Genomic DNA, 14,916 nt, shown 5'->3' with positions numbered 1-14,916 from the left:
AACGCTCATAAAAATTTAATTTGACTTTTTTGTAGACATTTTTTTTTTTTGATAAAGGTAGATAATCTTATAAGGAATCTTGTATTACATTTTAAAATCTTAGTTCTAAAAAGAAAAATTTTTACGAATTATTAACTCAAAATAATTAGCTAATTTTCGTGATTTTTCCATATTTTGTCAATTTTTGAACTTTAAATGCTAATAAAAAAAAACTGTGACTAAGGATTTTTAATATTTTTCAAATGTCATTGTAACAATATAGTAGGAGCCTTGTATTACATTTTCAAGTATTTTTACTCAACAAATAAAGTTTTATTGACATTCATAGAAAAAAAAACTAATTAAATTGGAAACTGAAATTGTCCGTAAACAGCTCAAAACAAATCAAAATATTTTGAAAATTTTATCATGTATAGAAAATGGAAATATAAACAACCGGTGAAAATGTCATGTATCTACAGTCATTCGTTTTAAAGTTACACCAAAAACCAAAATAAATTTTCTCGAAAACAGATTTTGCGTAAAAATTCCCGTTTTTCCTTAATTTTTCTTTTGTTTTTCACAGCGCTTTTGAAAACTATTGGAAAAATTTTACTTTTGACCTCCCCAATGCACCAACGATATTCACTTTCTGATTGAACAAGATACTGAAGTTGAAAATCGTAGCATTATTTCGACTACTTATCATGTACACAGACACAAAAAAAAAATAAATAAAAAAATAAAAAAAAACACACATCATTGTAAAATCAATACATTCATCGTTCTACTCAGAATCTAAAATTTAAGTGATAATGTACTTTATCTGAAAACTATAACTTTATTTTGCTCTAAAAATTAAAAAAGTTTTTTAATCAAAAAAATCAATTTACCTGCGTCTTTGTAAGATTACTTGTTCTTCATAGTATATAGCGTTTGAATATTATATTATATTGATTGAAACTAAAATCATAACTGATAAAAATAAATGTACACTTAAATTAACTACACTAAATGACTAAGAACTACAAATTGTTGAAGTGTGTATTATTTTTTGTTTGTATAATATATAACTTTGAATGTACATAAATTAGAACAAATTTTATATTTATACTAAATCTGATTTTCTATTAGTCTATGATAAATAACTTAGGAGTTTTTTAATTTTGCATTTGTGTTTCATATATAATATTTTTTAGTAGGTACAGTCACCTATACTTTAAAGAGCTTCCTATAACAATAAAACGATAATAATGATAGGTGTTTTTAATAAGTCTATGTTTTATCCAATGAATCAAATAACAATTTAATAAACCAAAACACACTTATTATTTGATGGTATGCTAAAAAAAAAATTCGCAGGTGGTCGTCTTAAGAACAGTGCACGATTGCATATCGACGGATAAGAGTTACGAAAATATAGCATCATTGGGATCAGGGAACGTGTTTGATGTCAACAAAGAAGATGTATCAAAAGTACTGCAATTTGTAAAAACATCAATGGACACAAACCGAGTAAATTTGATGTCTGTCAATATTCCACAAAAACAATTGATACCATTTCCGAAAAAGCTGAATATCGACGAAAGCATAAAGAATCTCCAGGTCTCCGTCTCGGGACTCAATTCTAACATTGGCGTGGTGAATCCCGTAGGCAAGAAAATGGATGAAGCACATGGGTTGATCACTGATTTAGACTTGAAAAATGTCAAAATTGTCAACATTCTGGTAAGTTTTTGAATTATTCAATGATAATTATTTTTTTAGGTATATTTATTTACATTTTAATGAACGTTGTATTGGAGATACATTTTTCTATCGGTTATGTTGGTTATTTAAGGAATGGCGGTATTTCCGGTATACCGGTAATTAATGGTTTTTAAAGAATATATCGATATGTTTTCGGTATTTTAGAATACCGGTATACCGTGAATCGGTAATTATACCGAAAATACCATAATATACAATATGGACAATTAAGATATTTAGTATAAATGTACTACATCTGTCTACATGTCTATAATATTTGTAGTAATGTACATCGTACAATTATATTTTAGTATCGGTGTCGAATGTTCGATAAAACTTGTGCTCAGGGATCGAAACCGTTTCAAATTTTAACGGTTACGGTTTTAGTTCTTGAGAACGGTTTTCTAAATTTTTTGGTTTTGGTTTAGGTTTTAAGATTGGTTTTTAAAATTTTTTGGTTTTGGTTTCGGTTTCAAAAAAGGTTGTTCAAATATTTTATCGGTTTAAAGAACGGTTTTAGAAAATTTTCTGTTTTGGGTTTTGGAACGGTTTTTAAAAATTTCCATTTTATTTTCCTATCTAATTACTGTAGACTCGATTTTTATTATCTATTAACTATTATAAGGGCCGAGTCTAAAGCCCTGAAATATGGATACTTTGTATAATTAGTATACAATATACGATATAACAAATTTACGTTCAGCAGAACTAATTTCATGTTATTAACTTGAATATTTCGTACCTAGTTTAGGTGCCTCGTGCCTACTTCTGCATTCGACATAATATTATGTTGTCATATTATGGTTGAGATAATTATTCGATTACATTAATATTTAATTGTATATTACAATAACATCAAACTATATTATTTGTATTTGCAATTTTGAATCATAAGTTTAGTAATAAATAATAATATATAGGTATATTAATATTTCGTAATACTCAGTAATTGCATCGCGGGATTTTTATCAATAAATCCGAACATAATAATTTCTTCGTATAAAAATACTAGAATTACAAATAGTATAATTAACTTTATGAAATTCAAAGAAACCGACATTAGTTTCAAATTTTAATCGGTTTTTCAACAACGGTACAATAACGTTTTTTCAATTCTATGGTTTCGGCTTGGGTTTTGAAAACGTGTTTTTTAAAGTCTTAGGTTTCGTTTACGGTTTTTTAACCGGTGTTTTAAAGCTTTTGGTTCCGGTTCCAGTTCCGGTGTTTAGAAATGAGAAAACCACGGTTTTAACTGGTTTTTTGGAAAACCTGTTAAACCGGTTTCGATCCCTGCTGAGTCGTGCTATATAAGTTATATATGTGCACTCAGCATCGGCCGGCCGAGCACATACAACTTGATTATATATTTGTACATATAACCGACCGGAAATCGAAGTCTGTACACGTCTATGACACTCATAGTACACTGTGTATTATGTAATTCATTATACCAATTACAAATTATATCAACATTTAACAATCAGTTATCAATTACAAATTACATCAACATTTTTATAATCAATTACCTGCAATTACAAATTACTCAAGTAATTGAATTACTGTAATTAAAAAAGTGCCCAACTAGCTGCATATAGCTACATTTATTATTTATTATTTTTATATAATCGTAATGATATAATATAATAGCTCTATACTAGTTTGGAAACTGGGAAACACTAAGAAATTTGCCGAGATTATGGTATTTTTGATAATTAACCGAAAATATCGTACAACCGGTAATACTGTAGATACCGGTAGTAAACAAATATCGAATACAGGTATTAACATTTGAGATACCTCCAGCCCTAGGTTATTAAACTATTTTTAAATAATTTATAACGCAGGTGTATATTAATATATAAATGTTAAATATTAAATACCTAACGGTTAATGAGTATTTTGTATTTCTAAGGAACCCATACCCGGTGAATGGACTTTATACATTACTAGTGAATCTGCACATACGATTCGTGCTTGCGGAATCAGCACAAAGAATTTTGACTTCGGCTTTGCTACTTCAATACCAAAAAATATGACGCAAACCAGCCACAGACCACTTAAAGGTATTTGTTCATCCAAACGTACTGAATCGTCACCCAAATACACACATGACACACACACACGTACACACATAAGTTATAAGTTATAACGCAGAATATGGTATTATTCATTTAAAAATAGTTTTCAAAGGTAGGTATTAGATTCAGTGACGATGTTTATAAATGACGTAATTACCCTCTAACGAGTTTGTAGGTTCGTTTTTAAAATAATCGATAAGCTTACTCGTACCTGCAATGACTGTATAGACTGCAATGTAGGTAGGTACACAAAATATTCAATGCAAATTCACCTTTTGATTTTAAACTATGACTATTTCGTTGTTTAGAATAAAAACATAAATTCTAAGACAAAAATTCCAAAAATATTAAAAGTAGCATCTTAGAATAAATTTGTATTTATAATTGTATAATACCTAGTACATTTTGGAAGTTAATTTTTAAATTAATAGAATTTTGAGTGCACATTATAAAATGATAAAATCATCGTCGAGTATACATCCCAACATATAATTTTATCTGATTACCTATAACATTGTTAAATGTACTGGGTATTACTTACCTATATATTTCACGTAAGTATAGTAAAATTAAAATATTTTGCAAGCATTAACACCAAATATTTTTTTTATAACTCAGCGTCGTTTTTTTTATCATAAATAACAATAGAAATTATGTATTATAGGTGCCAAAAACTATATATTAGTAAACTGTCCAGACGTTAAGAAATTTGTTTCTTGTAAAATTCAAGATTTAAGCAGTGACGGTACGACAGAGGCGCTGCCAATTTTAGATTTTGGAAAAAATTTGTTGTTATGTGGTCCATTTATACCCAAAAACAATCCTTTTTACGTTCAGGTAATTATACGTATTTCCTTATTATGTTGAATACCTAGGGCGATAAAATAATAGTTATTAGAATTCAAAATGTAGTCTAGTTACCTATTTATCGGGTAATTATTGATTAGTCGTTAGTGCACGTACAGTACGATGTTAAATATTATAGTTCAAATGTTCAAATACCTATCTATTAATAAAATTATAGAGTAAAAAATAGTTCAAATAACTAATAACTAGTAATTTAACTTAATATATTTATTTGAAGTTTAAACATACGATACCTGTAAGTAATCCACGGCATTCTAAATAAACTTTTTGCATGATATTAATATTTGTATTCGCATTTTAGTTTGATAGGAAGACATACCATTTATTAATAAACATCAAATTTAATATAAATAAACCTGTACAGTTGTCTCGCTGTATTTTTCCACGAAAATATATTTTTTTTTAATTCACATATTTGAACTCTATTGACTTCAAATCATTATCTCGTCAGGTATTTAATAAATATTAATTTTCATTGTTTATACATCGACTAAAAATTTAAATAGTAGATTCATTGTCAAGGGTAGTGTTACCACTGGGTGACTCCTCCCATCAAGTTTTTCATGTATATACTATATATTTCTTCTATCTCATATTCTTATTGTTCCTAAAGGAATAGATTGTATATAACGTATAAAAAATAAAAAATATAAAAAAAGATTCATTGTCATCAATTTTTTATAACTAATTTAAAATACCATTTTACTATCACTAAATGAAATGTTATATTAACAGGAATATTTTTTTTTTATCTAGTATCTACTTACGTTGTTATAAAAAACAAAATAAATAATTTAGAAATGTATAATTTAAATAATTTTAAGATCGTTATTAAAATGATTTATTTTTAAATTCAATAGTTATTAATTTTTATAGGTTTTATGAAGTGCGAATAAGGAATAATGATGTTATATATTATTAAAATCTTAAATTCTATATTTATTTAATCATATACTCAGGGAATATTCGGATTCAATGAAAAACATACGATTACATTTTTTTCAAATATAACAAATACAGTTATTCAGTTTATTTTTAGAAAACAAATTATCATAATAATAATATGCACTATGTGCATTGTGCTTGGATATTTAAGCAGAAAATAATTATTAGTAATTACATATTTTTCTTTGATATTTTCTATTGATAATAATAGACATTTAAAATATATGAGTCCATATAATATTTGGTCATTATTTTATTTTAACACTCGTTTACACCAAGGCATGGCTGAGTTTAAAACACATATTATATGGGTGGAATTGTTCGATATATTTTTTACTACGTACCTAACAGTTTTTTATATCATAACTTTAAAATATTCTAAATTCTAAACAAACATTTGCATTAGATATAAACATCTAAAATCAACATTTACATTGAATGTTTCAATTTGTTTTCATAAATATGTATTTTATTATATCATATTCAGCATGACAAAAAGGTATCATCACAGTTTATTGTTACGCATCCTTTGCTCTTTAGTTCACCTACATCGTAGTTCTCCACTTAAATTCTTATTGTCTGTCAATCATATACATTTAATTATAATATAGAAAATAATCAACCAATCAGTAGTGAAGAACTACGACATAGGCTGGAGGTGAAGGAGATGCGCATACCTTCTGAAAAAAACTATTACAACTGTGATCATACCTAGATGTCTATTTTATCATTAAATTCAGTATGAATATTTAACTTTTTTCTAGTATACTACAGTGATTTTTATTCGAAAATAATATAATGGTGGTACCTGTAGTTCAGTGTTGGAAATTATCTGGATAAAATTATTATTTTAATTATCTTATCTAGATAAAAATAATTGAATCATCTAATTATCTCATCTAGATAAATGTTATGGTTATCTGTGGTAATTTATCTAGATAAATAATATAATTATAAGAATATTTTTAAATACTGAAATAGCCAATAATTTACGAGAATCGAGTAGTGATTCCAAATACCAATATTATTATAGTTAAAAAAAGAAATATTTACTGAAATATTGTCAGTTTTATTTTGTTATTTTATTTTTATTCAAGTTGTATTAAAAATTAAAATTGTATATTATTTTAGTTGAAAAATAACATTAAGGATTTATTAATTAATAAATATTACCTAATTAGTAATTACTCATAAATTCCATTATTTATAATATATTAATATAATTTAAAAACAAATTATCTATTTTTTTTACCTAGGTAAATGTATGTGTATTTTTATCTTTATCTAGATAACAAAAAATTATGTTATATTTTATCTTATCTAGATAAATTTTGAATGAATTATCTGTTATCTTATCCAGATGATTTTTTGGTTATCTTTTCCCAACACTGCTGTAGTTTAATCTAATGTTGACCTAAATGTATTTATCTTATTGTTTTATTTTCTAAAAGTAATTTAGTAATATTCAAATACATTTATTATAATATCTAACCATAATTCACGGTTTAACACACTGTTGAAAAATGTTTAAAAGAAAAAATAGGAACACCTTAATATCTACATTTAAAATTTAAAACATAATATTATTACACATTAAACATATAATTTATTAACAAATTTTAAGAAAAGTTAAAAACTTATTATTTTGGTATTTCCATTATATAGTTCTATACAAATTTCATTTAACACCCATTTATAGACTATTTTCGTCTTTTTCGAGTAAATCAAGCTTTGCTCGGAATCGTTTTTTTCTTGTTTCAATTAAAATGATTCATCATTGTTTTGAAACTCCTCAGTAGCTTCTTTAACTATTGTGTCTCATTCAGTTTTAATTTGTATACATCAAATACAATTACGTCGTAAATTAAAATCGGGAACTTTAAAATGTTTAACAAAAAGGGAAATTTTTTAATATGCACCAATCTAACCGTAGAACTATAGTTCAAGGGATTTCAAACGTTGCTTTTTCGGGCTAAATGGCTTTTTTTCATTCCCATATACTGATACGTCTTAAAATCGATTTGAATTCAGTAATACCGAATGGAATTCGCTTTGTTTTGGTATCGGGGACGACTTCTATATATTTTACAAATTTGGACTTAATGTTTATCATATAAATGTTAAGACATCTGATTTAAAAATTACAAAAAATTCATACTACACTAAGTGAATAAAAATTCTTATTGGTAGGTACATCAGTATGAAATAATGTACCTATCTGTGTTTGCCTATACTTCTGTAACTTTTAGAAATCCTTAAAAACGTCGACAATTAAATAAAAAATAGGTGAATAGGTTTGTTGTTTTACATACTATATCAAGGAGCATATTAATAATTATTTCTATTAAAATGGTCATTATTAAAACATTTACAATTCATAACTTATTTTAATGATGTTGCATGTATTATGCGTCCTATATATGATAAAAATATTAATATAATACTTCTAATATTAAAATTGTTTACTCGTTAGAATGCTTAATTACTATTAAATATTATCGTCATTAATAAGACCCATAAGTACCTATTTAATTATACAAAAAATATTATTTGAACATAATGTTTAAAGTTTAAACACACTAAAACTATTATTGTTCTGTCGTTTCATTTAGGTATTTGGTATGAACAATAATGGTAATTACTTCAGGCGCATTACTAAAACTAGTATTATTCCAAACGAACCTGGTAAATTAGAGTTATATTATAATATGAATCATGCATGCATATCTTAATAATTATTATAAATTAAAACCATATTATGTATATAATAAAATATTATATACATATTATAAATAGATGCACCTTACATAACTACAACACAAAAAGCGGTCGGAGTAGTTGGTGGTGAATTGCACATCAATTGTCATGTCGAGTCATTGGTCCCGTTTACAGTTACCTGGGAATCACTAAATTACCCTCAACAAGCTTGGAACTTTAGGTATTGGTTATAAATTATAATATCAATGTATTTATAGTGTAGGGCACTAAACAATTTTATTAATAAAAAAAAAATTATAAATTTATTTCAGCCAGAGCTCAGAGATTGAATTAGTCGTACGCAACGTAACATTCCAACATGAAGGTATTTTCACATGTGGTGCACAAAATATCGCTGGTTATTCCGAATCAACAACTAACGTCACCATAATATGTAAAGTGAACCATAGTTATTAATATGTATAATAGGTACCTATATTGTATGTGATTATTTACACATGTGATACAATAATACAAAAATAACGTATTATTAACATATCAGTAGTATTTTGCAAAACGTAAATTGTAGAATTACGCTTTATGGATAGTAAATGAGGGTACCTATAGGTACATTCATATTAAAGATTTAATAATAATAATATTTAGGTACCTAAGTTATCGGTAGTTTGTACACCATTAGTTTAAATAATGCTAATTATTTTACCTCATAAACAATATACTGTTGTATACTTGTATTATAAAATTGAATATATAAAAGTTAGTTTAGTTCAATTTTATAAAAATCTGAAAATTTAAGTAGGTATTATTTACATTTATTATATTGAGTATAATATTATGCATTGTGATAGTTGTTTTCTATTATATTGTTAAATTCAGTAAAATTGATAATCTAACAAGGCATTGAATTTAAACTGGAAAATAGAAAAACTGAAATGCATATAATATTATACTATATAGGTAAATATTATGTTTAAGCATAATAAAATATGATATAATATTATGATTTGCATGCTAATCATACTTCATTACATGTTTACAAGTTACACACACAGACAATGACCAAACCAGAATTGTTTTTATAAAATGGGGCGACTACTATCCGAAAAATTATTCTAGGAGAACACCAGATTTGTGAAATTGTTCTAAGCATGTCTATGATGCGCCTATTATAGTTAACATATTATTGTTTTGTTTTATTTCTTTCAAATTTCAATACTTAAAAACGACAATGTTTACCATAATATAAAAAAACATCCTGATGTCAAAGTATAATATAGTAGGAACGAAATATTTTAAACAACCAACGTTGACTCATCTCAGAACAACAAAATGCAATTAAATTTACAACTTAACAATAACTAAACTATTATCGTATACGATCGGTACCTATTAATTATATTAATATTATAGTACTACACAGTTCGTATGCATTAGAAATGAATAAATAATTTTTTTAAAAAACCCGGGCATACCTTACATGCATAGTACATTTTTCATAATAAATTATCCATAAAAACTGTATTCTTGTTTTGGTATACACTATTTTTAAAATACCTATCACGTATGTTTATATAACAAAATAATTAAATAACGGAGTCCATATATTATTGTTATGTAAATTATGAATAATTATTATAATTCGAATTTAGGTTTTTATTTCAATTACTCAGTTTTAACAAATGACAGTGGGGTGAAGTGGGACAATTGTATATTAATTATGTAAACATAATGATAGAAGTTGTGTATGCTCCATTAACTATTTAGTAAGTTTTTTGAATAATACATTCAGAAGACTAGTGATTATTTTTTTAACCAAAACTGAAAAAGGGAACCTCTCGATATATTCATCAAGATAAAATGTTAATGTTCTCACAGAATTCGATGGATCGAACAACATTATTATCCGATAGCGCACATACCTACACAATAACGAATATTACTAAACAAATTTGAACATTATACTTAAAATATTTTGGAATATATTATATAGCGTTATGTTGATGGTAAAATGTCCGAAATTTAAGAAAAATAGACCATGTTATCACTTTTGAGATTACAGATTTCATAAATCATAACTTCACCGTTTTTTCTATCTGTTTCATCACAAAGTCCATTTACACTTTCATATTATTAAATAAAACGATTTATCAATGATAGCCATATATTTTGCATCAATGGTTTTAAACATTTTTTCTAACAGACTTATAATTACCCCATTTCACCTAATATAATTTTAAATTTATATAAAAGTAATGGATTTCTTTACTGTAGATAAAACGAATTTATAAATAAACGAATTTACTTGAATAAACTATACTTTTCGAGTAATCTAATTACACTTTAATTATTATATCTCTGTAGGTTCGCTCGTTTTTATATAGGTTTTAATACGCAAATAAATTCAATTAATTTTGTATAGATTAGTAATAAATTGCGTTACTTACCTATTAATCTAATATATATTAATATATATGTATATAAATATATTATAATATGCCAATATGCGTTATTTTTTCTTACTCTTAGCCAAACCAACGATTGCCGAAGGGAGCGATAATGTAACCCTGGTATTACCAGAAGGTGGAGATTATGCGTTGAAGTGTACGGGTCAAGGAATACCCTCCCCCCTAATGATTTGGCTTATGAATGGTTCTCCTGTTTCTTCTTACAGCGGCAAGTACAATGCAATTAAATAATATATGTATTGGTTAATAGGTTTTTTCAAATCGATACTAAACACCATTTCTGATGACATATTAACTTTTCATAGACCATATTTTAGTCGTAAACGACTTCCGGAGGTTGATTATTTTCGATATTCCGTTGGGCGATTCAAACGTGTACACCTGTAGAGCAATAAATGAGGCCGGGACAGTCGAGAAAAACTATAAAATCGTTGTTAAAGGTGATATTATTTTTACTAAGTTTTTACATCATATTTTCGTACACGCTCTTGAAAATCTATAATTACTGATATGTTATGGATTTAAATTTAATTATAGGTGAAACGCCTTTTCCGATGATAGCAAACGAATCTTTGATCATAAACGAACTCGATGACGTTCTTATGAATTGCCCGTTAACAAACATGAACCATAAATGGTTAAAGGTGAGGAAGATTTAATTAATAAAAAAAATTGAATGACATTGTCTACTCATTATAAAATATATAAATTAAACATTGAATTCTATGTAAGAAAATGTGTCTTATATGTTATAATCTAATGGAAGAACGTAAAATAATAAGTCAAATAATAGTCCTAAACGCTGTAGCTTAAAGATATAAACTGTTTAATTTAAATAAATTGTAGGTATTGTTATTGCTTATTTTTTAATCTCACAAAAATGCAATCGTATATTGATACTCTTACCTTAGAACTTAGAAATAACAACTTCTCTAGGCAGTTTTGTGAAAACATGAATTTTAATACCTGACTACCTATGTATTGTTGACGATTATCATAGGTCTATACCTATGTTCATATTATTATATTCGATTACTTCCTTTACAAATATTATATTTTCTTTGAAGTATTTCCATAAATTAAAACTATAGGTAGGTACGTCATCCCCAGTGGCAGTTAAATGATTTTTTCATGGGATATGTGGATGATTTTTAACATAATACACTATTTAGTCATACAAATATAATTTATAATTACCGTTTCATACATAGGCATATAATATAAGTTATGCTGAATATTGAAACAAAGGTCATGGAGAGATCTATCACTCCTACACCCGTTTGACTGTCACTGGTCGTATGAGACATGCGTTTAATGTAAATATAGGTATTTGAAGTCATTAAAATGAAGAAACCCACATAAGTAATAATAACTGAATATAAAATCATTAAAATAATAAGCTACCACTAGGTACCACTATCATTTAAATTGTATACACAATCCAAAATAATAGGTCATAATATCATCACTTGTTTAAATACATTTAATAGTAGGTACAATTTTTTTGATTGTGTGTTAAATTATAGGACGGTGTAAATATCAATGACTTAGTTTACAAAAGAGCAGATGAGCAACATTTCAAACAAATAAACCGTTCATTAAAAATCTATGAACTGGACGAATTAGATAATGGCGTATACACGTGTATGAGCTCTAATGAAACGTATACATTTCACTTACGAATCGCGTTCGCTCCTTTATTCATAAAATATCAGCCCGAGACAATGATGATTAGCAAAAACGAAACTGTTGTGTTTGACTGCAGAGCAAGAGGATTTCCAAAACCAAGAGTAAGCATCACTATACTATTATTACTATTATCAGAGATGAAAATAACTCATAATAGTAAATATATACTTATTAGAAACATACATGTTTATTGTATTGAGTCTAGTGTAAATGTATAATAACTATAGGTAAATTTTAGGATATGAAAAAATATATAATTGTATATACACTTGAGTGAGTGAAGAAACTGTTCACTAACATCACCTCAAATCTCATTTAAGTTATTTAGTATTATAATGTTATTATTAGTATATAAAATATATATATCAGGGGTGTAATTGAAGTGGGATGCGAGAGATAGATCCCTCCAGAGCCTTTATAATATAATATATATTATATACTTATAGTTATTCATTTTGTAGCTTGTGGGGTTATGTGCTGACATCACGACAAAATATATTTAAATAGAATTATTTTATTAATATAATGAATATAAAGAAATCTATAAACAGATATACACATGGTAAATAAATATCTATCCCCCACCCCTCAGAACAAATTCCTAATTACGCCACTAATATAAAATAAGTATAATATAATAGTATGTAGGTATATATTGTGGTATATATGGTTGTATATACAGACCTATATATACAAAATAACTAATAACTAATAAACTAACCCAGATAAGATACCTATTTAAGTTTTAAAAATAAAATGTTGTGTTTTTAGGTGTACTGGAGAAAACTTGAATCGGCATTCCCTATAACTCCTTGGACTTTAAAAGATACAGAATACTTAGAAGATAAACAGGTACTTAAAATTCATAATATCGACTGGATACATAATGGAACATACACTTGTATTGTTAAAAATAAATTAGGGAGCGAAAAACGTCGTTTTGAATTATATGTATTCTAATACGATTTATCGTACTATATACGTATACACGTATTTTATTAAATTTTCGTTGTACATATATACTTAAGACTAGGTACTCATTGCCTCTTTTTGATAAATTTTATTATATTTGACAGTGAACATTGAAAAAAATATTTGATAAATGTTCATATCGGTGTGTTGTAACTTATAAATGTTTAAAACTAAATATGTTAAAATAATTTTATCTATATTACTATAAACACCATACGATTTACATAATAGACTTACAATAATTATATTAAATTGGAAATGTTTTGTTGGGAAATAAATTATTTAACTTAACCCGTGTGACAATTTTATTAAGAAGTAATATAATTTTACTTTACACCATTATACAAAGCCTTTGAAATTTTAAACTTATAACTTTAAAATGAAATACCTACGACTGTCTGCATGTTTTTAAGATAACATGTCACATCACATGTATGATGTATATAAATAGAATTAAAATAATCATCATATTAAGTGTTTATTGTAAGCACCTATATAGGTAAGTGCTATCAAAGGCACGCGAGGACTTGCAAACGGTATAATAACGTTATGATTATAGTATTTATAACGTTATATTTGACAAAAAACGATTGAAATTTGTAAACGTAATTATAACTGAAATCGATAATCAAAAATAAATAAATTCCGCAAAACAATACATAACGATTAGCAAAATATTATATTACATATCATTAAATAAAACATAATTTATAGAATACCATTGAACGAAAAATAACGCAATACGAAATAATTTAAAATCCATAAAAAGTTATTGGTTTTGTAGAAACATTTATTTCATGTAAACAATCTAAGAACTGAATATATTATTATACCCCGTATCCGGGCCATTTCTTACCCACATTAGTTATTATTTTTGAATTTAATATAAGTATTAACACTATATAACACTATTTTAAATACCTAACGATAAACGCAAAACTTGTATAACGTTTTTTCTAAATAACGATAAACGCAAAACTTGTATAACGCTTTTTCTAAATAACGATAAATGCAACACTTGTATAACGTATTAGTTCTGAATAACGATAAACGCAAACTTGGGTAACGTTTTCATTCTGAATAACGATAAATTCAAAAGTTCAATAACGCTTTAATTCTAAATAACGAAAAATTGTGTAACGTTTTAATTGTAAATTACATAAAATGGAATTTTTTTCAAATGCAAGCCCTGAATTAAGCGCTAATATCCAAAAAAATTAGGTGGACTGAAGCTCCCCCCCACTCATCCACCATGATATTTTTTAAAAATGATGTATGCTTAGACGCTTAGTACTCAGTACTTTTGTATTGAGATGACTAAGTTCCGCTAAGCCCCCTATATTTTAGGTAATGTTGGTCTTTTATAGTTGCTCTAGATATTTTTAAAGAGTTCTACAATTTTACATTAATACACAGAAAATAATGCGTGTTATGTTTATTAAAAAAAAGTTGAA

General features: G+C 26.3%; 1 protein-coding gene across 2 annotated transcripts in view; it reads left to right on the top strand.

Annotated features, from left to right (window-relative positions):
* The window catches only part of LOC100162613 (hemicentin-1), a 20,318-nt gene extending 6,565 nt beyond the window's left edge, over positions 1–13,753 (top strand). Inside the window, exons 4-14 of one of the 2 annotated variants that reach the window (XM_001943085.5) lie at positions 1,342–1,707; positions 3,641–3,791; positions 4,471–4,643; positions 8,231–8,303; positions 8,415–8,556; positions 8,648–8,769; positions 10,863–11,009; positions 11,107–11,241; positions 11,339–11,445; positions 12,328–12,591; positions 13,262–13,753. In XM_001943085.5, the coding sequence (XP_001943120.2) occupies positions 1,342–1,707; positions 3,641–3,791; positions 4,471–4,643; positions 8,231–8,303; positions 8,415–8,556; positions 8,648–8,769; positions 10,863–11,009; positions 11,107–11,241; positions 11,339–11,445; positions 12,328–12,591; positions 13,262–13,450 (1,869 nt within the window). In that variant the 3' untranslated portion in view covers positions 13,451–13,753. The remainder of the gene's footprint in view (positions 1–1,341; positions 1,708–3,640; positions 3,792–4,470; positions 4,644–8,230; positions 8,304–8,414; positions 8,557–8,647; positions 8,770–10,862; positions 11,010–11,106; positions 11,242–11,338; positions 11,446–12,327; positions 12,592–13,261) is intronic. The other variant, XM_008181502.3, reaches the window with a different exon arrangement.
* The last annotated feature ends 1,163 nt before the right edge of the window (positions 13,754–14,916 follow it).

The sequence above is a fragment of the Acyrthosiphon pisum genome, chromosome X, assembly GCF_005508785.2.
Source record: "Acyrthosiphon pisum isolate AL4f chromosome X, pea_aphid_22Mar2018_4r6ur, whole genome shotgun sequence".
Taxonomy (NCBI): Eukaryota; Metazoa; Arthropoda; class Insecta; order Hemiptera; family Aphididae; genus Acyrthosiphon; species Acyrthosiphon pisum.
The sequence above is the reverse complement of the archived record's forward strand: the minus strand, read 5'-3'. Positions and strand labels throughout refer to the sequence as shown.